The sequence below is a fragment of the Salarias fasciatus genome, chromosome 15 (genome assembly GCF_902148845.1).
Source record: "Salarias fasciatus chromosome 15, fSalaFa1.1, whole genome shotgun sequence".
Classification (NCBI taxonomy): domain Eukaryota; kingdom Metazoa; phylum Chordata; class Actinopteri; order Blenniiformes; family Blenniidae; genus Salarias; species Salarias fasciatus.
In genome coordinates this window covers 3,760,759-3,785,048 of record NC_043759.1, presented here as the reverse complement: position 1 = coordinate 3,785,048, position 24,290 = coordinate 3,760,759, and the positions used below count along the sequence as shown (strand labels likewise).

Here is a 24,290-nt window from a genome sequence, read left to right as displayed (position 1 = left end):
ATGACACTGATGAACCACTGAGTGTCTGAACCTCTTGTCTGATGGTTCTCAAGTCAAGAGTCTCTGGGTTTCCTTGCAAGCCAAGTTTCCGTGCAGCAACTGACAACAACATGGTACGCTCTGAACCATCGTCAAGTAAAGCGTAGGTTTCTAGGCTCTTGTCTTTATGATGCAATGTCACTTGCATCACTTTCAGCAGGACCTTGCTGTAGGTTGGCGGTCTGTCTAGATACAGTACATCTGTGGTGGTACTGACCAGACAGCTCTCCTCTCTTAATGGCCCCCTTTCATCTCTTGTATTCACTTCATGAAGCACCTGAAGATGCTTCCCTTGACAGAGACCACATTGTTTGCGGAGATCGCAGTGCGCTGCTTGGTGAGATCTAGCACAACGCCAGCATCTCTTGTGAGTCTTGATCCACTGCGACAGTTGTTCCTTAGCCAGTTCTTTGACAGCTGAACACTGGCTCAGGTAATGCTGACTGCTCTCACAGTAAGGGCAATATGGTTTGGACTTACTGTTCTTTTTTCCCTGGAAACTCGGGGACGCCGAATTGTCTTTGGACCCGTGTAGGATGGTGACAGCTTTCTTCTTCTGATGACTTGGCATGGGTTTGGCTCCTGCTCCAGGAAGATGGCCATCATACTCATGACACCATGCCTCATACTGCAACCATTCAGAGAAATCCACCAGAGTGTACACGGTGTTAGGATTTCGAAACATGGCTCTCCTGAAATCTGCTCTGTTTTCTGGGGGTAATTTACTTAGCAGCCGGGACACATGGGATCCACATTTCAGCTCTGCTTCACCTTCTGGGCCAAGAGTTTTGAGCAAACCAACTAGAGACTGCACCTGAAGGCTGAACTTCTCAAAAGCTGCTGTGTCCCCTCTGCGAATATCAGCAGCATCCATAACACTGGCAATCCTGCTCAGTGCAATCTGGTGTGGCTGGCCAAATTTCTCATTCAGGGCCCACATTGTGTCTGAATAAGGAGTGCACAGGGGGTGGAGGTGGTGCATGGTTTGGAGGCCGTGCAGCTGATCTGACATGGCGGAGTGGGCTTGTTTGGTTTATTGGTCCCATTCTTCTTTCCATTCTCTCTTTAAACTCTCTTAGCTCTGTTAATTCTGCTCTCATGTCTCGCTGGGACTGTTGGAGCTCGGTTCTCTGTCTCTGAAGCTCTTCTATCTGAGACTTGTATGCTGATGGGAGTGGAGCTGGCTCTCTGGATTGAGTGAATGGTGTAGAATGATCTACCTGCGTAGCCATGTCATCTTCATACAACTGGCGGGTACCTGGTACATAGCCTTGTCGCCTTTGATTATGATTTGTCTCATCCTGAGAACAAGTCCACTCCTCCAGAGTAAAGTCCCACTGACCATGATGACTGCTGATTTGGCTGTGAGGAATGGTGAGGGGTGTCATCTTGGCAGCACCCTCCATGCCTGAATACTGATCCTCTTCACCTCCACTGACATGCTCTGTCCCTCTGGAATGTGGAGGGATGTAATCTTTCCGGCTTCGATGACTCACCTCATAATCCTCCAATCGAACTGGTAGGTGAATCTGCCGCCGTGGCCTCACTGTACGCTCATCTTGGGCATACATGTTGCTTGCATCAGGGGTGAGTGTCCTAATCCGGCTCGAAGGACCAGAATTGTAGGTGAGGACCTACATTGACTAACGCTGGTGGATTGGTGACACTCGCCTCTGGGTGTCGGTCAGGACACACAAACCACGACAGGGCTTCTGGAGTATCTTCTTCTTTATTGTCAGAAGAAGCGAAGTATTGCAGGCAGACATTTCTTCTTAGTTAACAGAGCCAGTGGGAGTGGGGATATCAGGAGTGAAACTACACACTGATTAGATTGAACAGCATACACATATTGAATTACTCTAGCCAACAGTGACACCTACTGGACATTAATCAGAAACCCACAAACTCTCCAATTAAGTATCAAATAAGAAGTATTTACAGAAACCCATCTTGATTTAGACAAATGAAAGCAATAAGACATTCCTCAGGTGAATTGGACACACGTGCACTGAACATAAACCCCACTACATGATGAAATGAAATACAATCGCTCTTAACAAGCTAGCGTTTAGCATGGCTAGTAGCATCTGAACACAGGCTGAAATCACACCACAAAACTCCAACATGCAATGAACATTCCACAATCACAGGGTCATGATCTCAAAGTGAACATGCTGGGGTGCTACTTACATTTACTCAGGAACGCACAACTTCTGTATTCAGTTTCATTTTCCTCCCACACTCAAGCAGCATTCGAAGCTAACAGAACGATCCAGGACCAGGAAATAGTAATAACATTTCTCACCAGTAGGTGGCAGACCAAACCAAAATGTACTCAAGCAGAATCTACTGTAATCCCATCGTATAATAATGCAACAGCAATCAATAATGAAACAGCAAACGTAACGTGCATTCAATCCCCACACCCACAGTCCAAGCCTTTCTAACAATAGAACTGTAACAAATATAGTTTATTAAAGCGTCTGCAGCTCATTAATATCATTTGAGTCCAGAAGCTCAGAGGATTTTCATATAAATGTAGAACAGCTCATTTGCCCCAATGGAATATTTATATTTTCTGAAAACTTTTATTTATTTTAAACTTTCAACACAAAAAAAAAAAAATCCCCAAAATTAAAAGAATGCAGATCAATGCCAAGTCAGTTCTATGCAACTGAATGATTGTTGACACATTTCTGAGGTTGATTTCATACCTTTTTACCCCTTTATCAAAGAGGAATGCCACATTTTTGAGTTTTTTTTTTTTTTGAAGAATTATGAGTTTCTGGAAAGATCAACAAGAAAATATACAATTGGAGGTTTTGAATTCCTGAACTCATTTGATCAAAAAAATTGTCAATATCTCTGAGCAGGAGCAAATTCAAACTTCCAGTCTGACATCATTTTTCTTCTCTGATCAAGTCCTTTACAATGATGTATCATGTTTAGTCCTGTGACGCATGTTTACTTTTCCTTCCCAATCAGACACGTTGCTGATAAACATAAGGATTATGGGTATTGTAGTGCTTCTCCGTGATATGACATTGATAATAAAACGTGTTTTCTTAAAATAGAGTTGATATTTCACTTTTTGACTCAGCAGAAGCACATACTATTGTTACACAGTCTGCCCTGTTGCACTGTTGTAGCTAGTGATGAGATTTTTCTTCAGAATATCGATTCATCTTCATTTGCACTTCCGGGATCTATGAAATGACACCCACGTCGTGACGTCTTTGAAGCTGAGAATGTCCGTTCCCACCACGACATGGATTCTAATTGACTTTCAGTGGAGACTGTTTGCGTGGCGACCACACGCAATTTCAACACAATGCAAGCCAGGAGCATGCAATCTGGTACTAAGAGTTAGTTACTGATGCTCATTTCACACATTTCTGTGAGATCAGGTTGCATCTGGTCCTCAAAGAAGGCCTGGAGTCAACATATCCAACATTTTGAGTATAGCATCTCTGATCCTGAGACAGAGGGGATTTCAGTTTGTACAGAGATACACCAGCATTACAATATGACACAGATAAATAATATTCCACACAAATTAAACAAGTTTTATTATTCCCTGCTCCGTTTCAGACCTTTTTGTTTGTATTCTGTTCTTTGTTTTTCAATTCATTGTTTCATGTTTGAAACTAATTCTTTTACTCATACATACAAATTGCATTTTGTTGTCTGTGGTTTTGTTCTCTGCACACTTGAGTCGAGTGTTATCAAATGTCATTAAAAATAATTGCAATGAAACGACTTTTCTCTGGTCTGTATAATAATGTGATGTGATGAAATTAGGCAACTGTTGAGTGTCAGATGTTTATCACTGAAACTGTGTGCTGTTTAACGTCACATCTGTCTGATAAGTGTGGAGAGCCAGGTACCAGGCCTTTGGAGAATGGAACCCGGTGCCTGGAGGAGGAGGGCAGAGATTCCGACTTCACTATCCATTAGAAGCTCCATTCACCACAGGGACATTCAGCTGAACACAGATCAAAAGCCTCCCAATTCAGCAGCCTCTTGTGATTAGATTCCTTTAAAAGCGTCTTTTCACGATCAGTGTTAATAAAAGCAGATGTGGAACCCCAGCTTTAGTCAGATAATACTGTCCACATAACAAAGGTGGTAAAACAGACGATGTGGGTGTTCTCAATAATAAACATTAAATGAATCATAACAGTAAAGTAAACCTTTGAAAAAAACAGAAACTTGCTGTGTAATAAATAGCTTTCATAATGTGTTCCATCCCCAAGACTGACTGAGGATGCTGATATTATTTGATAGGCTTTATTTGGCGTGTTCTGCTCTGCTTCTGTTGAGACTTTGTTGGGAGTCGTCGTCGTCCCCCCCCCCCCCCCCCCCCCCCCCCCCCACACACACACACACACACACACACACACACACAGCGTTTATATATTTTTACATTTTTCATATTCCTAAATTTTGAAGTTTGTCCAAGTAGACTTGCCGTAATGAGATATCGTGCTCATACGGCGCATGCGCAGAACCAATTCATGTTCCGGGGTGCGGAACGGGTTCTGACAACAGACCCGCGTGTTGATAAACTTCCTCTGAACTGGACCAGTTCTTCTCCTACTGCTGAGGTTTTTCAGTCCGTGAGTTCACAGGAGCAGAGAAGAAGGAGTGTTGAGAACCGGCCTGAGTGTTTGAGTCTCCAGAGGAAACGTTTCATCTCCTGCAGCAACAATGACTCCAGTTGAGGCTTTGAGAGAGTTTATTCAGCAGCGACTAACTGCTGCTGCTGGAGAAATCTTCACCGCGTTTCAACAGACGATCATCCACTACGAGAAGGAGATGAACGTTCAGGACAGACTGCTGGAAATCACAGGAGAACTTCCAGCCCCGTTCTCCAGAACAGGTATGTTAAAGTGTGGATGAACTGAGTCTGACTGCTGGAGGCTCCTTCCTTTCCTTCTGAAGCAGCAGACAGAAACGAGGCTGCAGCTGCTCTTCTGGTTCCAAGTGAAACAACAGGAGTGATTTTAGCTTCAGTGTCAAACAAGATGTGGATCAGAAACGCTGTTTGCAAACAGAAGCAGTGATTTATTGAGCCTCAGTCTGAGCTAACATGCTAACTTCACTGTGGTTTCTGCAGCTTTTACTGTGAGTGTTAAGAATAGAGACATTAGCAGGTCTGCTGATGGGGGACAAACCGCTGGACAAGGTGAGGTCTGGGATTTAGCCTGCTCCAGACCAGGATCAGGTCCAAGATTTAGCCTGCTCCAGACCAGGATCAGGTCCAGGATTTATTCAGTCTCATGCCTTTTTCCAGTCAGAAGTTGTCACAAGCAGAAACCAGTATTCATTCTGTTGCTCAGAGTGGACTCCACAGTCCTTTGTGGTGAACACTTCCTAAGTTGGTTTTGTCCCTGAGAAAACCACATGGGTCTGTCTGTAATGAGAACTTCCTGTTCCGGTGGAGAGAAGGACGCCACTCTGGTAGTTGTGATGATTCTGTGTGTTCTCATCCTGGCTCGATCCTTTGTGCAACCAAATCAGCCTGAACCCTCTTGTTTTGGACTGGATGAGCCTGGATCAGTCCTGTGCCTCAGTAAAGCTTTCAGCTGTTCTGGACATTATAGGAACTCTTACAGAATAATGATGTGTTCAGGTGTTGCTGGGAAAAACATGTCTGAACCACGTCAAACGTCCCACTATTGTTTGAGAGCTCAGACAAGCCAGTGTAGCATCCAGACAGCCTCCTCATTTATTTATTCTTTAAACCTCACAGCTGCTGTCAGGTTTCTATAAAGGAGCAGTTTAATCTGTTTTTAAATGTCTCTGTTTTAAATGCAGCCTGTCCTGTCTCATCCATCCCTCACTGTGAAACACTCACATCCATCTCATCAGACACTTTGGCTGTGATCAAAACCGCATACTTACCTACTACTCATACTAACTTATTGAGTATGCAGAGCGTTTACACTGGCAGTATGCGATTTTGAGTATGCGAGAAGTTCCCGGATGCATACTGCATTCGCCAGAAATGTTGAGTATACATCGTGTGTTCACTACTCATACTGAAATTACCCAAGATGCAAAGCAACAGACAGCGTTTGCGCCAGACAGAGCTTGGCCCCATGCTTTGGGTCCAGCCCCGGGCTCTGGGTCCGGCCCCGGAGGGTGTGAGAAACTCTGCGCTCACCGGCGGGCCCGCCGCACCGGGGGGGTCCGCTGCCGGACCTCCGGAACTGACTCGGTGCGACGCCCATGGCGGGCCCGCTCCGTACGACCGCTGGGTGAGACTGAGCGGGTCGGCGGGGAGCCGGTCGGAGTGGCGGGGGCAGCCAATGGTGTGATCCGCGGTCGCTCGCCGCCAAAGCCCGACCGGGCCTGGAGGCTGGGCCGCTGGGTCGGTGGACCCGACTGACACGGCCACGGCGCCGGGCGCCGTGCCGGGCGGGGGCCCTCGTGGTGGGTCCGGGGTTCCTGTGTGCTCTGCTTCTCTCCTGCTTCTCTGCTTCTCTGACTCCTCCGTGCTGGAGCCGCTCACCGCGGCTGGCTCACATTTCGCCGAATTCGTCCGAACAGAATCATAAACGGCTGGTATTCGGACAAATAAACGACGCACTCGGGCTCTGAACGACCACTTCGTCGCCTAATTTTAAAAAAAAACCCTCGAAGTTGTACATTTGAAGAGTTTAGAACAAAAGTGAAATCAGCTTTAGCAGGTCGATTTTGGCTCGGGGAGGAGTGCAATGCATTGTGGGTTATTATGTAGTATGCTGTAGTGTAAACGCTTTGCATACTGTCTGATGGACTGAGTAAGCAGGATGCAGGATGGATAGTATGAGTATGGAAGGATGTAGGAGGCAGCATGCGGTTTCGAACACAGCCTTTGTCTTGTTTCCCTCCAGAGAGTCCACAGCAACACAGCAGTAACCAGAAGACGAGTTCCAGTGGTGAGCAGGAGGAACATGAAGCTCCACACATTAAAGAGGAGGAGGATCTTGTTGAGATGAGCGTCACTGATGGTGGAAGTGAGGATTCCCACCACTCTGTGAGAGACTCCACCACCCGGAGACTCACTGCTGCTGCTGTGGAAATCTTCAACCTGTTTCAACAGACTGTTGTCCAGTACCAGGAGAAGATTGATCGCCGACAAAGACTGCTGGACGTCATCTTCCAACCTCAAATCAAGTTACACAGAATGGGTATGTTAAAGTGTGAATGATGCTGGAGGATCTCCATCGTTACGGCTGTTTGCTTTCTCCTCCACAGACAGAAGCAGGATCTGTGTGTGTTATGTTTTTATTATTTTACTCATCTTTATTGAGCAGACTGGTAACTCCAAATACTTTCACTCTTCTTCTCCACTTTCTACTTCAGCTACAGCACACACTTTACTACACTACACGCTAGGGCTGCCACAAACGATTATTTTGGTAGTCGACTAATCACTGATTATTTTTTCGATTAGTCAACTAATCGCATCTTATATAAATTCAATGTAGAACATAGTTTATCACACCACCTTGAAGCTGCTCTTATATAACCATAATTAGATTTCAGCTTTAAGTGTTTAAGGTATATACTAACTAAAAATATAGACAATTCAGATGATAGTTCATAAAACTTTAATTGAAATATGCAACAAACACTTGTTTAACTGTGTACCATAAAGTGCAAATACTTGAGTAAAATAAGGAAAAGGCACTTGCCTAAACAACACAAAAATAAATCCTTCATGTTAATTTTTTATTCCTTAATTTGTGTTTGGCATCAAGCATAGCAACAATGAGGCAGGCACCTGTAACTAAGGAATTATTGAAGTGTTCGTCTCACTGACTCAAATAAAACAAAAGTGCATTTTGTGTTCAGTGCTCAACTGTATACAACTTTATTACACTCTGACGCTACATAATCCCAAACTACACAAGGCTCTTGTTCATAGCCAGGAAAGTCAGCATTTCTACATGTGTTGGAGACAGGCTGCTCTCTTTTTGGAACAGATGTTCTGCTGCAGAGAAAACCCGCTCAGATGGGCTGGAGGCTCTGAAACATAACGTGAGAAAACATCAGCGTGACATCACTTCTTATTAAAACACATCACTGTTAGAACGTTACAGAAAACATGAAATGTGTGCTAAAGGCAGCTAATAAATCAATTCGTCACCGCTAATGTTAACGTTGACAGCTATGAGTAAACAGCAAGTTAGCCCTCTATGCTAATGTAGCTTACCGAGACAATGGTCAATCATCGTTGTCACGAGCCACGACGTGCTTCTGTTTCGGGTGCTCATGCATCGCAGTTGTGCTGCTGTGGAAGGCAGGTTCTGTCCTGCTCCCACACTTTGGAGCTCCGCTGCCGCTGGGTGGCCATGTCGTCGCAGCTGACACGACTGTGCATGTGTGTTAAATACAGAGAGGCAGACGCGGCAGTGGAAGGTACCGCAGCAGTTTCGAGACAAAAGCAATGATTATTAAAAAAAAAAAAAAAAACACGACTAGTCGACTATTAAATTAATCGTCGATTATTTTAATAGTCGACATAATCGTGATTAATCGACTAATCGTGGCAGCCCTACTCCACACTACACTTTCGGAAGCACAGCATGTCCTTCTTCCTCAAGGAAATATATGCCAGATCTTTAACAATGTCCATTTCCTGTGTAACATGAAAGTGAAACACTAAATGTCTTTCAGAGCATTAGGACCCAACCGATTAATCAGCCAGCCGATTAAATCGGCTGATATTAGCTCTTTTCAAAATAATCATCATCGGCCGGTTGTTTGCCGATTGAACACCGATCTACGAGGGGGTACCCACAAATTCCCGGAATTTGGTCATAAAATACTAATAATAATGAGTTTTGACTTCTGGCCGTCAGATGTGCTGCAGGTAAGCCTCGTGCATGTCTGTGAAAAATCTGAGCTCCCAGAGTTACACTGATGCCTGTCAGGCGCTATTTATAGCAACAGAGTGCCGCTGCGGTCTGCGCTTTTTCCAAAATGGCGACATTAACCGGAAAGCCAGAGCAACGCGCAAACATTAAATTCTGCTTTTTGCTGGGAAAAAACAGCAGCAGAAACACTCAGCTTGTTGCAGCAAGCCTACAAGGATGATGCTCCGGGGAAGACTCAGGTCCATGAGTGGTCCGGGGGTTTGAGAAGGGCCAGATGTCGGCGCGTCAGGTCCGCTCAGCCGTGAAAACAATGCTGAGCTGCTTCTTGGCTGTCCAGGGTCTCGTCCACAGCGAGTCTGTCCCTCCAGGTCAGACTGTAAATCAGGACTACTACGAGGGTGGACCCAAAACTTCCCGGACTGTGGTTATAACTTTTTATTTTTTAATCTTCGCAATTATTTGAAACTGTCACCTTCAAAATACTCTCCTTTGGCTTGAATACAACGCTGCACCCGAGATTTTCACTGTTCAGAAGAGTCGCCATGACCGTGCGTAACTGTGCTGGAAAGATAGAACTTCGATTTTCCCTCCCCCGCCTGTATGCCTGCCTTACCTTTCTGCTGCCGCTCCAGTTTCATCTTTGACAACAAAAAGCAGTCGCCTGGGGCCAGACCAGGGGAATATGGCGGTGGGGAGGCTGGTTGGTCACGGTTTTAGTCCAAAAATATGCTTTACGCACAACATTTGGTGATATTTCTGTGCGTAACGGGGCGTCCTGTGGTCTGCGGTCTGTTATGATGCGGCCATTTCCGGGAGCCTTCATCTCACTGCTTCTAATAACCACCTGAGGATGATCTGTCTGGATCTCTACAATACTCCCATCAGATCTGCAATGTCATCAAAAGTCCTGCGTGGATCTACCAGGACGTCTTCTTCAGTTTTTGTGACGTTTTCCTCTGTTCTGGAAGTGGATTGTTGTCCTCTGCGTGCCTGGTCTTTGTGATGTAATCTGATCGCTCTTAAAGGGCCCAAACCACTCAGACACCCTAAGAATCCTTCTTAAAGAATGTCTGCAACATGGTGAGTGTTTCTGCCGCTGTTTTCCCAATAAAAAACAAAATGTTTTGACAGAGCGCATATCAGTGGATATCCGCCATCTTGAAAAATCGAAGAGCGGGGTGTAACTCTGTCAACACAAACAGTGACTGTTAGCTGACCGCATCACGGGGGAAGACCAAACCTGGCACAGTTATGCATGAGGCTATCCTGTAGCGACATCTAGCGGCCAAAGTCAGAAATTCATTGTATTTTTTTATTAATAGAATCAGTCCGGAAACTTTTGGGTCCCCCCTCGTACATGGAAGTCCTCAGACGCTCCGTGAGGATGTGAGGAGGAAGCAGAGCGTAGTGGCGGAGTGGAGCCGGTTGATCCACCACCACAGAGCGCCAGCGGACACGGCGCTGCGCCTCACACAGTTTCTGGAGAAGAATGAGACGAATCTCCTCTCCCATCCGCCTTATTCGCCAGATGAAGCCTTGAGTGACTTTTTCTTGTTCCCCAGGTTGAAGAAGGAGCTGAAGGGACAGCGGTTTGCAGATGTGGAGGAGGTGACTGAACAATCGCAGCCGGCCCTGAATGACACAATTACGCGCGGGTGTCACGGCACATTCGTGAAGTGGGTGACACGGCTGGAGCGCTGCAATAATGCGGATGGAGATTATTTTGAAGGCGACAGTGGTGTTTTATTTTGAAATGTCAGAAATAAAAAGTTACAGTCAAATTCCGGGAATTTTTGGGTGCCCCCTCGTATTCTTAATTTGTCATCAAACACTAAATGGTGTGAAGTGTCGGAGTTGCCTGATCTGGCCGTCTTGCCAATGCTGGGTCGTCTTGAGGAATGTGTCACGCTGTGTCCAAAAACAACTACTAGCGTGCTAACGTAGCCACGCTACGGCGACGTCATCACGTAAATTACCGCGTCGACCCGGCTGTGCTTTTCAGACTAAAGCCAAGCCGATTAAAACTCGGGTCGCTTGCAGGCTCGATCGACCCGGGTTGGAATGCCGTTTAAACCCTTTCCCACTGCCGTGAGGAGGCGGGTATTAGCGGGTTTAAATGGGTTTTTTGGCCAGTGGGAAAGAGTGAGGAAAGTGTCACATGCTGTGTTCTGCTGGGAGGAAAGTCCTTCATCCTGCTGCACAGCAGGGGAGGGCGATACTCCCAATTTCACCAAGTCAATACTGGGCCAGTATCGCTGATACTGATCCTTTTCACTAGTGTTTTTTTTTTTTTTTACATTTTTAATTTTATTCTACATATATCACAGATAACAGTTTCACTGTCTGACGCTGTAAAGTTGCTCATAACAGTTCCTGCTCCTCTTCCTCATCTTAACGTTGACATTAATGAGCCAGTCTGTCTGTCAGAGAAAGAGAGAGAGAGAGAGCTTACCAGGATAATGAAACACAGGATGAAGATTGATAATGAAACACAGGATGAAGATTTTAACCAAATAGAACAATTTAAAAATAAAATGATTAATTTTATCCTTTTCCACACACAAAAAATGTCATTACTAAAAATATAATCTAAAAAATGTAACAATATCAGCAGTACAACAAAAAGTGCCACTACCCATAGGTATTTATGAAAAATAAAGTCAATAGTGTGGCGGCTGATCTCTCTTAGATCCCGAACTGCTGTTGTAAACCAGCTTTGCCTGACACAGCCTACACCCAACAGTAGGTCCACTTTGAAAAGCTGCCACACTGCGCTCCGCTCGTTGTTAGCTGCTATCGCGTCTCCGATTCAACTGGAACGCAACGCTGACTGTGGCGGCGTTTTTTTTTTTTTAATCGTTCACATAGCGCCGCATGAATCTGTCACGTGAGTGATCAGGAAACATCATCACTCCAAAAAATATTATACATAGGTGAAAAATGAACGAGGAGGAGGTGGAAAATAACGTGTACAGCTGTGGTGTGTCCTTCCATCGGAATAAGCCCCAAAAGTTCCTCTCTAAAGCAGAGTCCGTCGTGAAATCTGACATAAATGCACAGCTGAGCCATGTCGGTACAGTCCGTTGATTCATCCACAGCAAGGCTCATAAAATCTTTTCAGGTCATGCAAAAGCTTCCTTGAAACATCCTTTGCGAGTAGTTCCACTCTGCGAAGAGTTGATGTGTCCGAGAGAGGCACTTTTTTAAACGATGCAACATTTTCCTTCACTTTTTCATCAAAAATAACTTCGACTACAGCTAGCATACAACCTTTAACCCTCTCTGCCTCGGTAAAAGGCTTCTTATGCCGTGTTAGTGTCCAGGCTACTCGAAGAGATGCGATCATAGCCCTCTCTTGCTCTGTGCAAAAGCGTCCAAGGGAAACCTGACATTGTTGAAATGAAGCCAGCAGACACTGTACCAGGGCTGCACAATTCATCGAATTTTGATCACGATCACGATTTTGCCTGCCGCGATTAAATTTAGATGATCGTCGCGATTTTAAAATTGAAAAAGCGGGCTCTGTTGCGTGTCAAATCAAAATCAAGCACTTTCTAAATCCAACAGTCAGCCAACCACCAGGGGGCGACCGAGGTCAGGGCCTCATCATTACGCCGCCTGAACAGCAAGCGAACGAACCCTGCAGCAGCAGCAGTGTCAAATGATAAAACTATGAGACGGTACAATGTGGAGAGCAGCAGGCAGTGACAGTGCTGAGGCATCTGGAGGTGAGGAGCCACTAGTGCCTCATAAAGGAGCATCATCTACTGCAGCGGTCGGCAACTGGCGGCCCGATGCCACTTGTAGCCCGCGAACAACAATATCTGGCCCGCCATGCGGCTTGGAGAGAACGAGGGAATCATTGTTCTGGTAGGTTTAATTTCCGGGTTTCGCGTGGCTGTTTACTGTTGTCTTGTTGTTTAATCTTCATCTTGTTGTTCAGTGATCATCGTGCTGCTCTCAGAATTTAGCATGCAGCAGGTGACGGTCGCTCAGCTGTGAGGCGTTCAGGTTCCAAAGTCATAATCCGGCTCTTTTCAGATCAGAGGTCTGGTCAAACATTTGTAAATACTTACAGTCGGTGCTTCGATATGTTTGTTTCTAAGGAAAAGCGATCGATCACAACATTGAAATGGTTCTAAATAGTTGTTTACATTTGAATTAAAACATGTTTGATTATGTGCGCATGGCATGCATGCCGACTTCGCTGAAGTGCTGAAGACGCACGTCTTCAATTTTAAGACTTCGTTGTTAAAAAAAAAAAAGTGCAATAAAAAGGTATGTCTTACCTGACATAATGCATAAATGTGATTACAATATTGACAAAAATAATCGTGATTATCATTTTGGCTATAATCGTGCAGCCCTACGCTGTACTTTATTTTGCCTTTGGTCCAAGCCCTCTGGAAATCGCGCCAAAATGGAGCCGTGTGTTGTGTTGTAGTGCCGCTTCATGTTGTATTCCTTCATAACAGATATGGATTCATTGCACAGTAAGCGTACCGGCTTCGTACTCGTCGTGGCTGGCAAAAAAAAAAAAAAAAATTTCTGTCCATTCGCTCTGGAACTGGCGGTTTTCTGAATCGATTTTCCGCTTCTTCGGTTTTGAGAGCGCCATGTTGCTCACCTCCGCTGACCGCTCTCGCCAGGCAACTGCAGAGCAGCGATGTGATTGGCTGTAACTGGCTGCGTGATACCGTTCACCCATATGTCACATGACATTGAGCACAGAATGTAGATATTTACGAGTTAGATCAGAATCGCTGTTGAAAAATTGTCCTACACACACTATTATTTACTGGCGGCTGGGCGGGCCACAAAAAGAAAAATCAAAATGGCCGTATCCGACCCGTGGACCGCGAGTTGAATAGGTCTGATGGTACAGCATGTTTTAGCAGAGTGAATGGATACAGCAGAGTGAATGCATTACAAAGTGTTGCTGTTTTTTTGGGGGGGGGTTGGGGATATTATAGTGTCAAGGGTTATTGCACATATTCTACACAGTAGAATTATATAATCTGACAGCGGTGGTGATGAGAGACCTGCGGTAGCGCTCCTTTCTGCACTGAGGGCGTCTCAGTCGCCACTGAAGGAGCTGCTGAGCTCCTCGACCGTCCGGTGCCGCGGCTGAGAGCTGTTGTCCATGATGGATGATGACTGAATGATAACTGTCTCACATGCATGCCTCAAATACAAACTAGGGGTGGGCGATATGGCTTAAAATTTATATCACGGTATAATTTGAAACTTACATGGTCGAAGGTAGGCCTGTCCAGTAGGGGTGTAACGGTACACAAAAGCCACGGTACGGTACGTACCTCGGTGTAAGGGTCACGGTTCGGTACGTTTTTCGGTACAGTGGGGAAAAAGTAACAAAAGCTCACAAATGTACCAGAACATCTTTCCCAAGCTTTCCCATGCGACACATTATTGGCCCAGTTTACATGGTGTTTTTTCAATTCGATTGTAAACAATAGTATTAAACGCCAGTGTATTCATGTACAGCATACAAAGCATCCACGATGAATCCTCGTTTACAAGGACCCTGTGACATGCGCACAAAGTCTCACGAGGAACTTGCAGGTCTTCCTCTCTGCAGCAGCAGTCCTCAGCGCCAAGCAGAGAGTTTTTATCTGCTGATATCTGCTCAAATAATGTCCCAAAATCTCCATGATACGCTGCTGAAGGAGCGGCTGCTCCCCTGACCGCAGCACCGCCGTGCGGAGCAGCACGTCTCGGTGTGAGCTCTGCGCCGCATGCCGATGTTTCGAATTAACTGGTGCCCGTGTTAACTTGTGACCAATAATGACTGAAACATCTAGTCGTTCTAGCGAACCTCGGCTATCGACAGTTACAGTGAGTGTATACGTTTAAAGTCTTTTGTGAGTCTTACTTTAACAACTGCTGTAATCAGCCTGTGTTTACACAGACTTCGCTGTCATTCGTTAACACGGGAACCAGTTAATCCATAACACCAGCCGGCGATCGCTCGTATTCTGCTATGGAGCTCTTTATTTGCGCGATTTGGTTTCATCTCGCCTCTCCAATGTTTTTTATGTCGGGGTTTTGTATTAAAAAAGTGTTTTTCCACCACTGTGGTGTTCTCTGCTGGTTTTTTGACTGTGTTGCTTCCCGTTTACTGGGACGTCACACGTCACTCCGTATGAGGGAACGCACGCGGAACAAATACTCTCCCGTTTAATCCGCTCCGCCACATGCTGCAGCTCTCATTATGCTTGTACTTTCTTCTGCATTTGTTCATGTTTGGACCTGCTTGTTGTACTTCTTCTTCTTCTGTGATAATGGTGGTTGCCGGCAGCTTTTAGGCTCATTACCGCCATCTAAGGTTGGAATTTTTTTTTTTTTTTTTACTCACTGGTGTATTCGTCGTGTGATTGTGTGTGCCGAACCGTGACCCCCGTACCGTGACGGTACGGGACGAATACAAATACCGTTACACTCCTACTGTCCAGTATACTGGTTTGTACTGAATACCGGTCTTTATTTTCGTGATGATATGACTTTTTCATATACCGCAATACCAGTGAATAGCCCAAACAACGTCTGGAACGTGCGCGGCGGTAAAGTGTTTCAGCGGGGACCCATTTCACTGCTGCACACCAACAACACGGCGTGTTGGCGAGAGCTCTCAAAGTGAAGCACATTCTGTTTACCCAGAGGAACTGATGCCAAAAAGAGGAGCCATGTCTGTGGTTTGGAAGTTTTTCAGCTTTGAAAGGTCGGACGTGGATCATCTGTCTTTTGCAAATACTGTCGAGCAAAAGTGGGAGCCGGCGGTGGTAACGCTAGCAATTAGCTTAACCACTTTAGCCGAAAACACATTTTAGAGTATCAGGAATGTCATAAACTAAGATCCACACCCTCCACATCCACAGCTCAATCGGCCAGTAGCAGTCAGACGTCCATTCAAGATGCGTTCACTAAAGGGACTGCATATGAGAAAAAAAGCAAGCGGTGGGTCGAGATAACATCGCAATCTGGACATGGAAAAAAAAACATGATACAGTCCTGATGGCAGGCATATGGGCTATTTAAAGCCAATCAACTGCAGTAATTATTTTCTTAATAGAAGAAAATATGTGTAACAACACTCTTGCATGAAAAAAAAATACTGTCAAATACCGTGAAATCGGTATGAATTAAAAAAAAAAAAAAAAAACACGTGATATAAAATTTTTGCCATACCGCCCAGCCCTTGTAGAAGGTATACATCACGGCATAATTTGACATATGAATTTCAGAATAACAGTCTCTTTTAACGGTTACCATAGCACACGGTGAAAGCATGGAAGCAGGAAGTGGTTTTTAAAATATTAAATAACATAAGTCAAATTACTTTGAATCCAAACCAGGTCCAGATTACAGACCAGGGGTCAGCAACTTGATTTGGCGTCAGGCCAAATTTTTTTTTTTGACTGATCCCCGTTCGTCGGTGGCTAACAGCTAAGCTAACAGCTGACTGAGGCACTGGTAGCGTCTATCAGCAGGCTACTTTACAAAGCGTCCCTGAAGGCAGCAGGAGCTGCATGGCTCAAGTTTTTCACTGACGCAGAGGGTTTCCAGGCGTTTCACAGGTAATGAAGGCGGTTTAGGAGGCGCTAGATACTTACAGGTAATGGACGGTGTTACTGCCTCCGAGAAGCAGCTGCCTCAGATTCTCAAAATCATCTGGCGGGCCAGATACTGTTCGGCCGGTGGGCCGCCAGTTACTGATCACTGTTATAGATGTTCCACCAATCTTTTTCACGAGCTCTTCCTCTCTCTGGTCACCGCTCGCCGCTGTTGCTGTTGTGTACTACTTCTTCTGGGAAGAGGCATCTAAAAAGTTGCATACTGCCACCTAGAGGACACAATGTGCTATCGCGGTTGGGCGTTATGACCAAAATCCCTACCGTGGGCCAAATTTATATCCCATACGGTTTATACCGTTTATATCGCCCACCCCTAATACAAACTGATCAAACTGATCATGAGTTATTACAATCTTGTTACTCTAAGTGTAATGCAGTAGCCCACTGTGTTTTTATAGTCTGTAATAGGTACAACTGTGCCAAAATGCTGTTATGTGTTTTTGAAAAAAAAAAAAATTTTCACCTGCCCGCAGGAGGTGTCCCTTATTTCAGTCTCTGGGTGTTGGCAACCCGACGTAGGACAAGAAAAAACTGTGCAAAGCTATTCGGAGACAAGAGCTTTGTAACATCCAGTCGGGCGTTATGTAGTACACCGTCAAGCTAATGTAGGGTTCTGTTGCTCGGCTACTCCACATGTACGTCATGGAAGCAAAAAACTCGACGTCTTTCAAGCTGGCCCCGCAGTTTCTCATGGCAGTCCTCATACATTGTTGGTAGTGCAGTTTGTGAGAAATATTTCCGTGAGGGCATTGTGTATCGTGAGTCAAATTTCCGAACGAGGTAGTTGAATCCTTCCTTTTCAACGGAGGATATCGGCACCATGTCTTTGGCTACATAATACGACACCGCGTCAGTCAGTTCTTGCCATCGTTGACTTTTCTTGTCGTCAGGAACACCTTTGGCAAATGATTCTTGTATTTCGGGCTGGTTGGGTCTCAGCTTCGTACGAGGAGAGTCCGCCTCTCGCTTTCTGATACTCTCCTCGTACTCAACTGTGTGTCTCTGTTTAAGATGGTGGAATAGATTTGACGTGTTCCCACATTTACAATTCTACTACAATTCTACAATTTCATTTAGCAGACGCTTTTGTCCAAAGCGACGTACAACACAAGCAAGAATACAGACATAAGAAAGAAAGAAACCATTAGTAAATGCTTCAATTGCTTCAAGTGCGATTGGTCAAGGGAGTTGCCATCAAGTTGCAGAAGAAGAGCCACTACCCCCCCCCCTTTTTTTTTTTTTTTTTTTTTTTTTTTTGTGTGTCAACTTAGTCAGTGGTACATAAGTGCTGGGTTTTAGAACACCTGATCTATTCTGCCCCGAACATGGGGTCGGATTCAGACCCTAGGTGTTCTCTGAACAATTGAGTCTTCAATTGTCTCTTGAAAGTAGAAATAGACTCGGCGGAACGCACCGAGTTAGGTAGTTCCTTCCACCATTTGGGAACAACAGAGGAGAAGAGTCTGGCAAGAGATTTAGAGCTGTGCTGGGCTGGAAGCACCAGACGTCTCTCACATGCAGAGCGAAGAGGGCGTGAAGGAAAGTAGACCTGGATCAGGGAATCCATGTAGGCCGGAGCCGTTCTTGTAAGCGTTTTGTAAGCCAGGAGGAGAGATTTGAATTTGATCCTGGCTGCAACTGGAAGCCAGTGAAGGGAGATGAACAGAGGAGTGACATGAGCTCTTTTGGGCTGGTTGAAGACCAGACGTGCTGCTGCATTCTGGATCATCTGTAGAGGTTTGACTGTACATGCAGGGAGGCCCGCCAGAAGAGAGTTGCAGTAGTCAATGTGTGATAACACGAGAGCCTGAACCAGAAGCTGTGTGGCCTGTTGGGTCAGGAAGGGTCTGATCTTCCTGATGTTGTAGAGGGCATAACGACAAGACCGAGAAACTGAGGCCACGTGAACCTTAAAGGTCAGCTGGTCATCAATCATGACACCCAGGTTTCTGGCTGAGTTTGTGGGCACAAGTAGGCTGGAGTGAAGTTGGACACTGATCTGAGGCTGGACAGATGGACAAGCTGGAAAGACCATGAGTTCAGTCTTAGACAGATTTAGCTGAAGGTGGCGTTCCTTCATCCAGGTGGAGATATCAGGCAGACATGCTGATATCCAAGCTGAGACTGTCATGTCGTCAGGTGGAAAAGAGAGGAAGAGCTGAGTGTCGTCAGCATAACAGTGGTAGGAGAAGCCATGGGAGCGAATCACTGCACCAAATGAGGTGGTGTACAGAGAGAAGAGTAAGGGGCCAAGCACCGACCCCTGAGGGACCCCTGTTGATAGGCCATGTGACCTTGACACCTCCCCTCGCCATGACACTCTGAAAGATCTGCCTGTGTGGTAGGACTTGAACCACAACAGGACGGAACCTGAGATGCCGAGGTCAGAAAGTGAGGACGGTGTCAAAGGCAGCAGACAAGTCCAGCAGCAGGAGGACAGAGGACTGAGCAGCAGCTCTCGCGAGAGATTCTGTGACTGAAAGGAGTGCAGTCTCGGCGGAGTGGTCGCATCTGAAGCCTGACTGAAAAGGGTCAAGCAGGTTGTTGTTCCGCAGGTGTTCAGAGACTTGGTTAAATACTGAGCGCTCCAGTATTTTCGACAGGAATGGTAGAAGTGAGACTGGCCTGTAGTTTTCAACCTTGGCTTGGGTTGAGATGAGGCTTTTTTAGTAGTGGGGTGTTTAAAAGTAACAGGAAAAAAGCCGGTTTCCAGGGAGGAATTGACAATGTGCGTGACTGCAGGTTTGATTATGGGCAAGATGGTCTGCAGAATGCTGGTGGGTATTGGATCGAGAGGACATGTTGTCGGTTTTGAGCTCAGAAGAAGTCTGGAGACCTCATCGTCACTCACCTTTAGCGATCACCGTCGCTTTACAAACTTTGCCAAATATAGTCTTTTGTTCCACGTCTTCTTTCCTGAAGCCAAACCATGTCCATATAACAGAGGAGGCTCCTCGTTTAGCGACAAACTCGTCCTTCGCAGTTTCTGGTTCTGCTCCGCCTTCCGCCATGCTTACTTTGTGTTTACCGCTGTCTGATATGTCTCGCCCACAGACTGGAGCACATGTGCACCGTGCACAGATTACGTCAATCACTAGATTTATTTTATTTTGTTGACACTGGTCATAGACAAATTTATACCGTACGAAATTTTTATACCGGTATATCAATATTCAAATTAAAAACATATCGCCCAACCCGAATATCAGGATGAGAAACAAAATCGCAATGTCAAGTGTTTTGCAATATGGCACTGCTTCCTTCATCCAGCTGCAGATGTGCTTGATGGAACTCGGTTCCCTCACTGGCCTGAACAATAAACTTGTGGACATTGATGTTTTTTGAAGAGGCATTTCCTGAGAACATTTGAAAGCAGGACGTCTCGTCATCCCTCCATCTCAGATAGCTTGGTAAACAGTTAACAGAATGTTGTGTGAAAATGAGAGAAGGTGAGTGAATGCACCACCTAGAAAAAGTTCATCCATGAAACGACTCGTTCAGCAGCTGAAGGTGCTCATCCAGCAATAATATAACGACTTTACGCTGTTTTTAAAATTGAATTGAAGTTTTCAGTTTGACCACCTCAGTGCCAGTGTTTTCTAAGCTTGCACTGTAGAAGTAATGAAACTGATCTTTTATCTTGTCTTTTTTTGTCCCTGCAGAGCTCCAACAGCACCGTGACTGTAGAGAGGAGCAGGAAACAAACTACTGTCTAGAACAGGAGGAACCAGAACCTCTAGAGATTAAAGAGGAACCAGAAGAAGCAGGGTTTCTTCAGTTTCCAGAGGACCAGGAGGAACCAGGGACTCTAGAGATTGAGGAGCACGAGGATCTGGGTTCCAGCCAGACGGGAGCGTGGCCTGTTGTGACGTTTGAAAGTGAAACCTTGAAGGTTCCTTCTGTTGAGGAGCAGAGTGACCTGAGTGAACCAGAAGAAGAACCAGACACTGAGCAGCTCCTCTCTCAGGACTCTGAAGTCCACCATGAGAACCACTTGATTGACTTTCCAGTTTCAGAGAAGCAGGCTGGATGTGAGGAAACATGTAGTGAAGCTGTCCGTAAAAAAACAAAACCATGTCAGAAGGTAAGAACGGTCACTGATAAGAAGAAAACCTGTGAGATGTGTGGAAAACGCTTCATTTATCAGAGTCATTTGGTGTGCCACATTAGAATTCACACAGGTGAGAAGCCGTATTCTTGTGAAACTTGTGGAAAAAGTTTCATTGCACATCACGCTTTGTTGCGCCACATAAGGATTCACACAGGTGAGAAGCCATATTCTTGTGAAACATGTGGAAAAAGTTTTAGTAAACGGAGTTCTTTGCTGTCCCACATGACGATTCACACAGATGAGAAGCCGTATTCTTGTGAAACATGTGGAAAAAGCTTCAATATTCAGAGTAATTTGTTGCGCCACATGAGGATTCACACAGGTGAGAAGCCATATTCTTGTGGAATATGTGGAAGAAGCTTCAGTGGTAAGAGTTATCTGTTGTCCCACATGAAGACTCACACCGGTGAGAAGCCGTACTCCTGTGAAACATGTGGAAAAAATTTTAGTCAACAGAGTAATTTGTTGGTCCACATGAGGATTCACACAGGTGAGAAGCCATTCTCTTGTGAAACATGTGGAAAAGGTTTTAGTCAACAGAGTAATTTGTTGGTCCACATGAGGATTCACACAGGTGAGAAGCCATATTCTTGTGAAACATGTGGAAAAAGTTTTAGTCAACAGAGTAATTTGTTTGGCCACATGAGGACTCACACAGGTGAGAAGCCGTTCTCTTGTGGAACATGTGGGATGAGATTTACTCATCGTCGTTCATGGCTGCACCACCTTAAAAGTCACAAATAGATGGCGCCATGAAAGACTCTCTTGGAGAGCTCATTCAGGAAGTTCAACTTGATCCCCAAACCACAAGAGAGCATCCAGTTCAAAGGAAATGTTCCACATTCAAACACTGTTGAGACGAGATCCACCTTCAGGAATGTTTTTGTTTGTGGTCTGTCACAAAAATGAGAAATTTCAAGAAATGGAAATAAAATGTTGACATGAATTCAGTGGGCTTTCTTCTTCAGTGTTTGTTTTTTAGTTAACATGACTGAGCGAGAATTTAACTGAATTTTTTTTATGGTTCATGGAAAAAAATCCCTTTTGCTTGTATGCAGCACATGACTGCTAACATGGAATATCTGAAAACTTGTGTGGAATATAATCTGTGCAGCATTTCTTCTAACTGATTACATTCACCACCGCATGTCATTCATTTGTCCAAACCAAAGGTTCTGTTGAAACGGTCCACACAAGATGTTTTGGTGTTCATCCAACGCTGTAATGGTGCGTTCACACCGGACGCGTCGTGAGCGGCGCTTTTCTATGCAAAGTCTATGGTGGATGAGCATCGTGGAGCGGCGGGGCAGCGCATCAGGACCGTCAGGAACGTCGCTTTTCGAGCGTTTCGAGCGTCGACGCCCATGACGTGCGTCCCCGGCGTCAGAAGCGTTGTGAGCGTCGCTTTTTGAGAGTTGGGAAAACTGAACTTTTGACGCGCTGCCGCTGGGCGTCAACCAATCAGAGACGATCCCTCCGCTGCTACGTCACTACAAGTGATCCGAGCACCGATGCGGGCCGGCCAGTGTTGCTAACTTGACGACTTTCTCGCTAAATCTGGCGACTTTCCAAAGCCTCTTGGCGACGTTTTATTGTCAAAAGCAACTAGCGACAAATCTAGCGACCTTCTCCGGTGCTCTGGAGACGTGACAGGACGTCTCGTTGCTGTCGTCAATGAGCAGCGGGTGCTGCTGTGAGCCCCTCCCCCGTCCCAAAGCTCTCACAAGCGGCCAGTCTCAGCAGCGCTCCCCGCTGCAGTCAGAGCAGAGAGGAGCAGACCAGCCAATAGCGACTTTTCCGACGTCGACGCGGTCCAGCTTTAATTAACAAATAAAGCCGAGCCGCTCTAATGATGCGATCTGCCATAGCTGCAAACAGAAATCAGCCTCCCGCGCGCCAATAAACTGACGCGCGTCAAGAGCGTCGCAAGCGTCGTGAGCTTCTTGACCACCTGGTGTCAAGCGTCGCGTGTGAAGCGTCCCAAGCATCGACGACGCCCGCGACGCGTCCGGTGTGAACGCACCATAAGACTTGAACAGGAGAAGGTTCCAATGAATACACACCAGGATGTCGGTTAACATGGCGTCACATCACACAAGTTCAGAATTATGATGCAAGTAAGTGGAAAAACTGTGGCTGTCACGGGAGGGGCTGCCCCTTCAGCAGCTTGGGGGGAGGATCCTTTGAGAGCGGCTGCGTCTGCAGTGACCTGTTGCTCCGCCCTCGTCCGGCTCTGCCCTCAGTCGTCCACATCAAAGGATCCTTTTTCTCTTTTTTTAGCTGAACACCTGTGTTAAATAGGGATGGGAATCGACAACCGATTCTTTAGTAGAACCAGTTCCTCATGTCTCGATTCCAAGGAATCGTTTGGCTGTCTCCTTAACGATTCCGCTGTTGATTCCACTGTGTGCGTGACGACGTATCATGCGCCGAGCGCATGGGCTCACAGCAGCCACAGAGCAGCTGCGCTCCGCTCTGGCGCTGCCACAGCGCCGCGGACCGGAAACTTTCAGCAAGGATCATATTTTTCCTCACTCCGGAGCCCTGCTGCTTCAATCTAAACAGAAACAAGTCGGGCGCCAGATGGAAACTAGCTAGGTGTTCCAAAATCTGTGATTTCAAAATAAAATCTGCGTCATGTTTTTGCCATACAAATTGTTTTTTGTATTTCTTCTGGTAGAATGTATAACAAACAACGCGATCTAATCATTATATGCATTAGAAGAATGAACGATGTTGTATTTACTCACTGTAGGAAAGTCAAAGACACCAAAATTGCAAACAACAAAGCTCCATGACGGGAGCGGCTGTGTTGCCAGATTGGACGGGCTTCTGCACAATCAAGCTACTTTTGAACCCGACGTGGGTTGATGAAATGGCTGTGTTGGTGACGTGTTTTTTTTATATGCAAATCCGGTTTTTACGGTTTTAAACATACATTTTCTACAGAGATGGAGGTTTGGATTGCTTTCTATCGGTCATCTCCAGGTGACGTCACTCTGTTGCATTGTGGGATTGAGCCGCCATTCTGGAGGGATCATATCACTTGCGATCAACAGTTTGTGATTCACGTCTCTGCGTGCAGCATTATTTCTCAGAAATGGCGAGATTGTGCTGCGTGATAGGCTGCCACAATAAGTCGCATCGACGGAATGGGAGCAGACAGAAGGCAATCTCCGTTTTTTTCTAGTTTCCCACGTGGAAAAGAAATTACGGGCAGCAGACTGAGGAAATGATGAAGAGGCGTCAGACCGAAACGCAGCAGTGACATGAAAGAGCATCACTTTCGACTCCATATCTGCCAACATGCTTGTTTGCTCTCGACATTTTCATAAAGGCAAGTAAGCGAGTTTATTTGTTTTTAAGCAATGTTACTGAAAGTGTGGTTTCTTTCAGAATGAAGTCACGTTAACCGCTAATGGTTAGAGCAGCTGCGAACTAGCTTCACCCAGCTGCGAGCCAACTTCACTTGTGAAATACAGTCAGCAGAGGAGGGCAGTGGAGAATCACTTCATGCTAAATCTGTTTATTTTATTTCTTCATCTTAAATTTAAACTTTACGGAGGGAGTGACTTCAAAGATCCAGTCAGACCCGCTGTCCAGAGGAGGACACGTCAT

At 45.7% G+C, this 24,290-nt stretch overlaps 1 protein-coding gene across 3 annotated transcripts; it reads left to right on the top strand.

Annotated features, from left to right (window-relative positions):
• The first annotated feature begins 4,595 nt into the window (after positions 1 to 4,595).
• On the top strand, positions 4,596 to 21,585 carry LOC115402070 (zinc finger protein OZF-like). 3 transcript variants are annotated; one of them, XM_030110507.1, is made up of 4 exons: positions 4,596 to 4,921; positions 6,921 to 7,217; positions 20,224 to 20,826; positions 20,911 to 21,585. In XM_030110507.1, exons 1-4 carry the CDS (start codon positions 4,750 to 4,752, stop codon positions 21,414 to 21,416), a joined length of 1,578 nt encoding a protein of 525 aa, XP_029966367.1. In that variant the 5' UTR covers positions 4,596 to 4,749; the 3' UTR covers positions 21,417 to 21,585. The 3 variants fall into 3 exon arrangements, with proteins under 3 accessions (XP_029966367.1, XP_029966366.1, XP_029966368.1); XM_030110506.1 differs by having other exon boundaries at positions 20,224 to 21,585; XM_030110508.1 differs by lacking the exons at positions 20,224 to 20,826; positions 20,911 to 21,585 and adding an exon at positions 10,472 to 10,690.
• Positions 21,586 to 24,290: the final 2,705 nt, after the last annotated feature.

Coding starts and splice junctions, on each gene's coding strand:
- LOC115402070 (XM_030110506.1), top strand. CDS start 4,750: ATGACTCCAGTTGAGGCTTTGAGAGAGTTTATTCAGCAGCGACTAACT. Junction 4,922..6,920: donor AGCCCCGTTCTCCAGAACAG/GTATGTTAAAGT, acceptor GTTTCCCTCCAG/AGAGTCCACAGCAACACAGC. Junction 7,218..20,223: donor AATCAAGTTACACAGAATGG/GTATGTTAAAGT, acceptor TTGTCCCTGCAG/AGCTCCAACAGCACCGTGAC.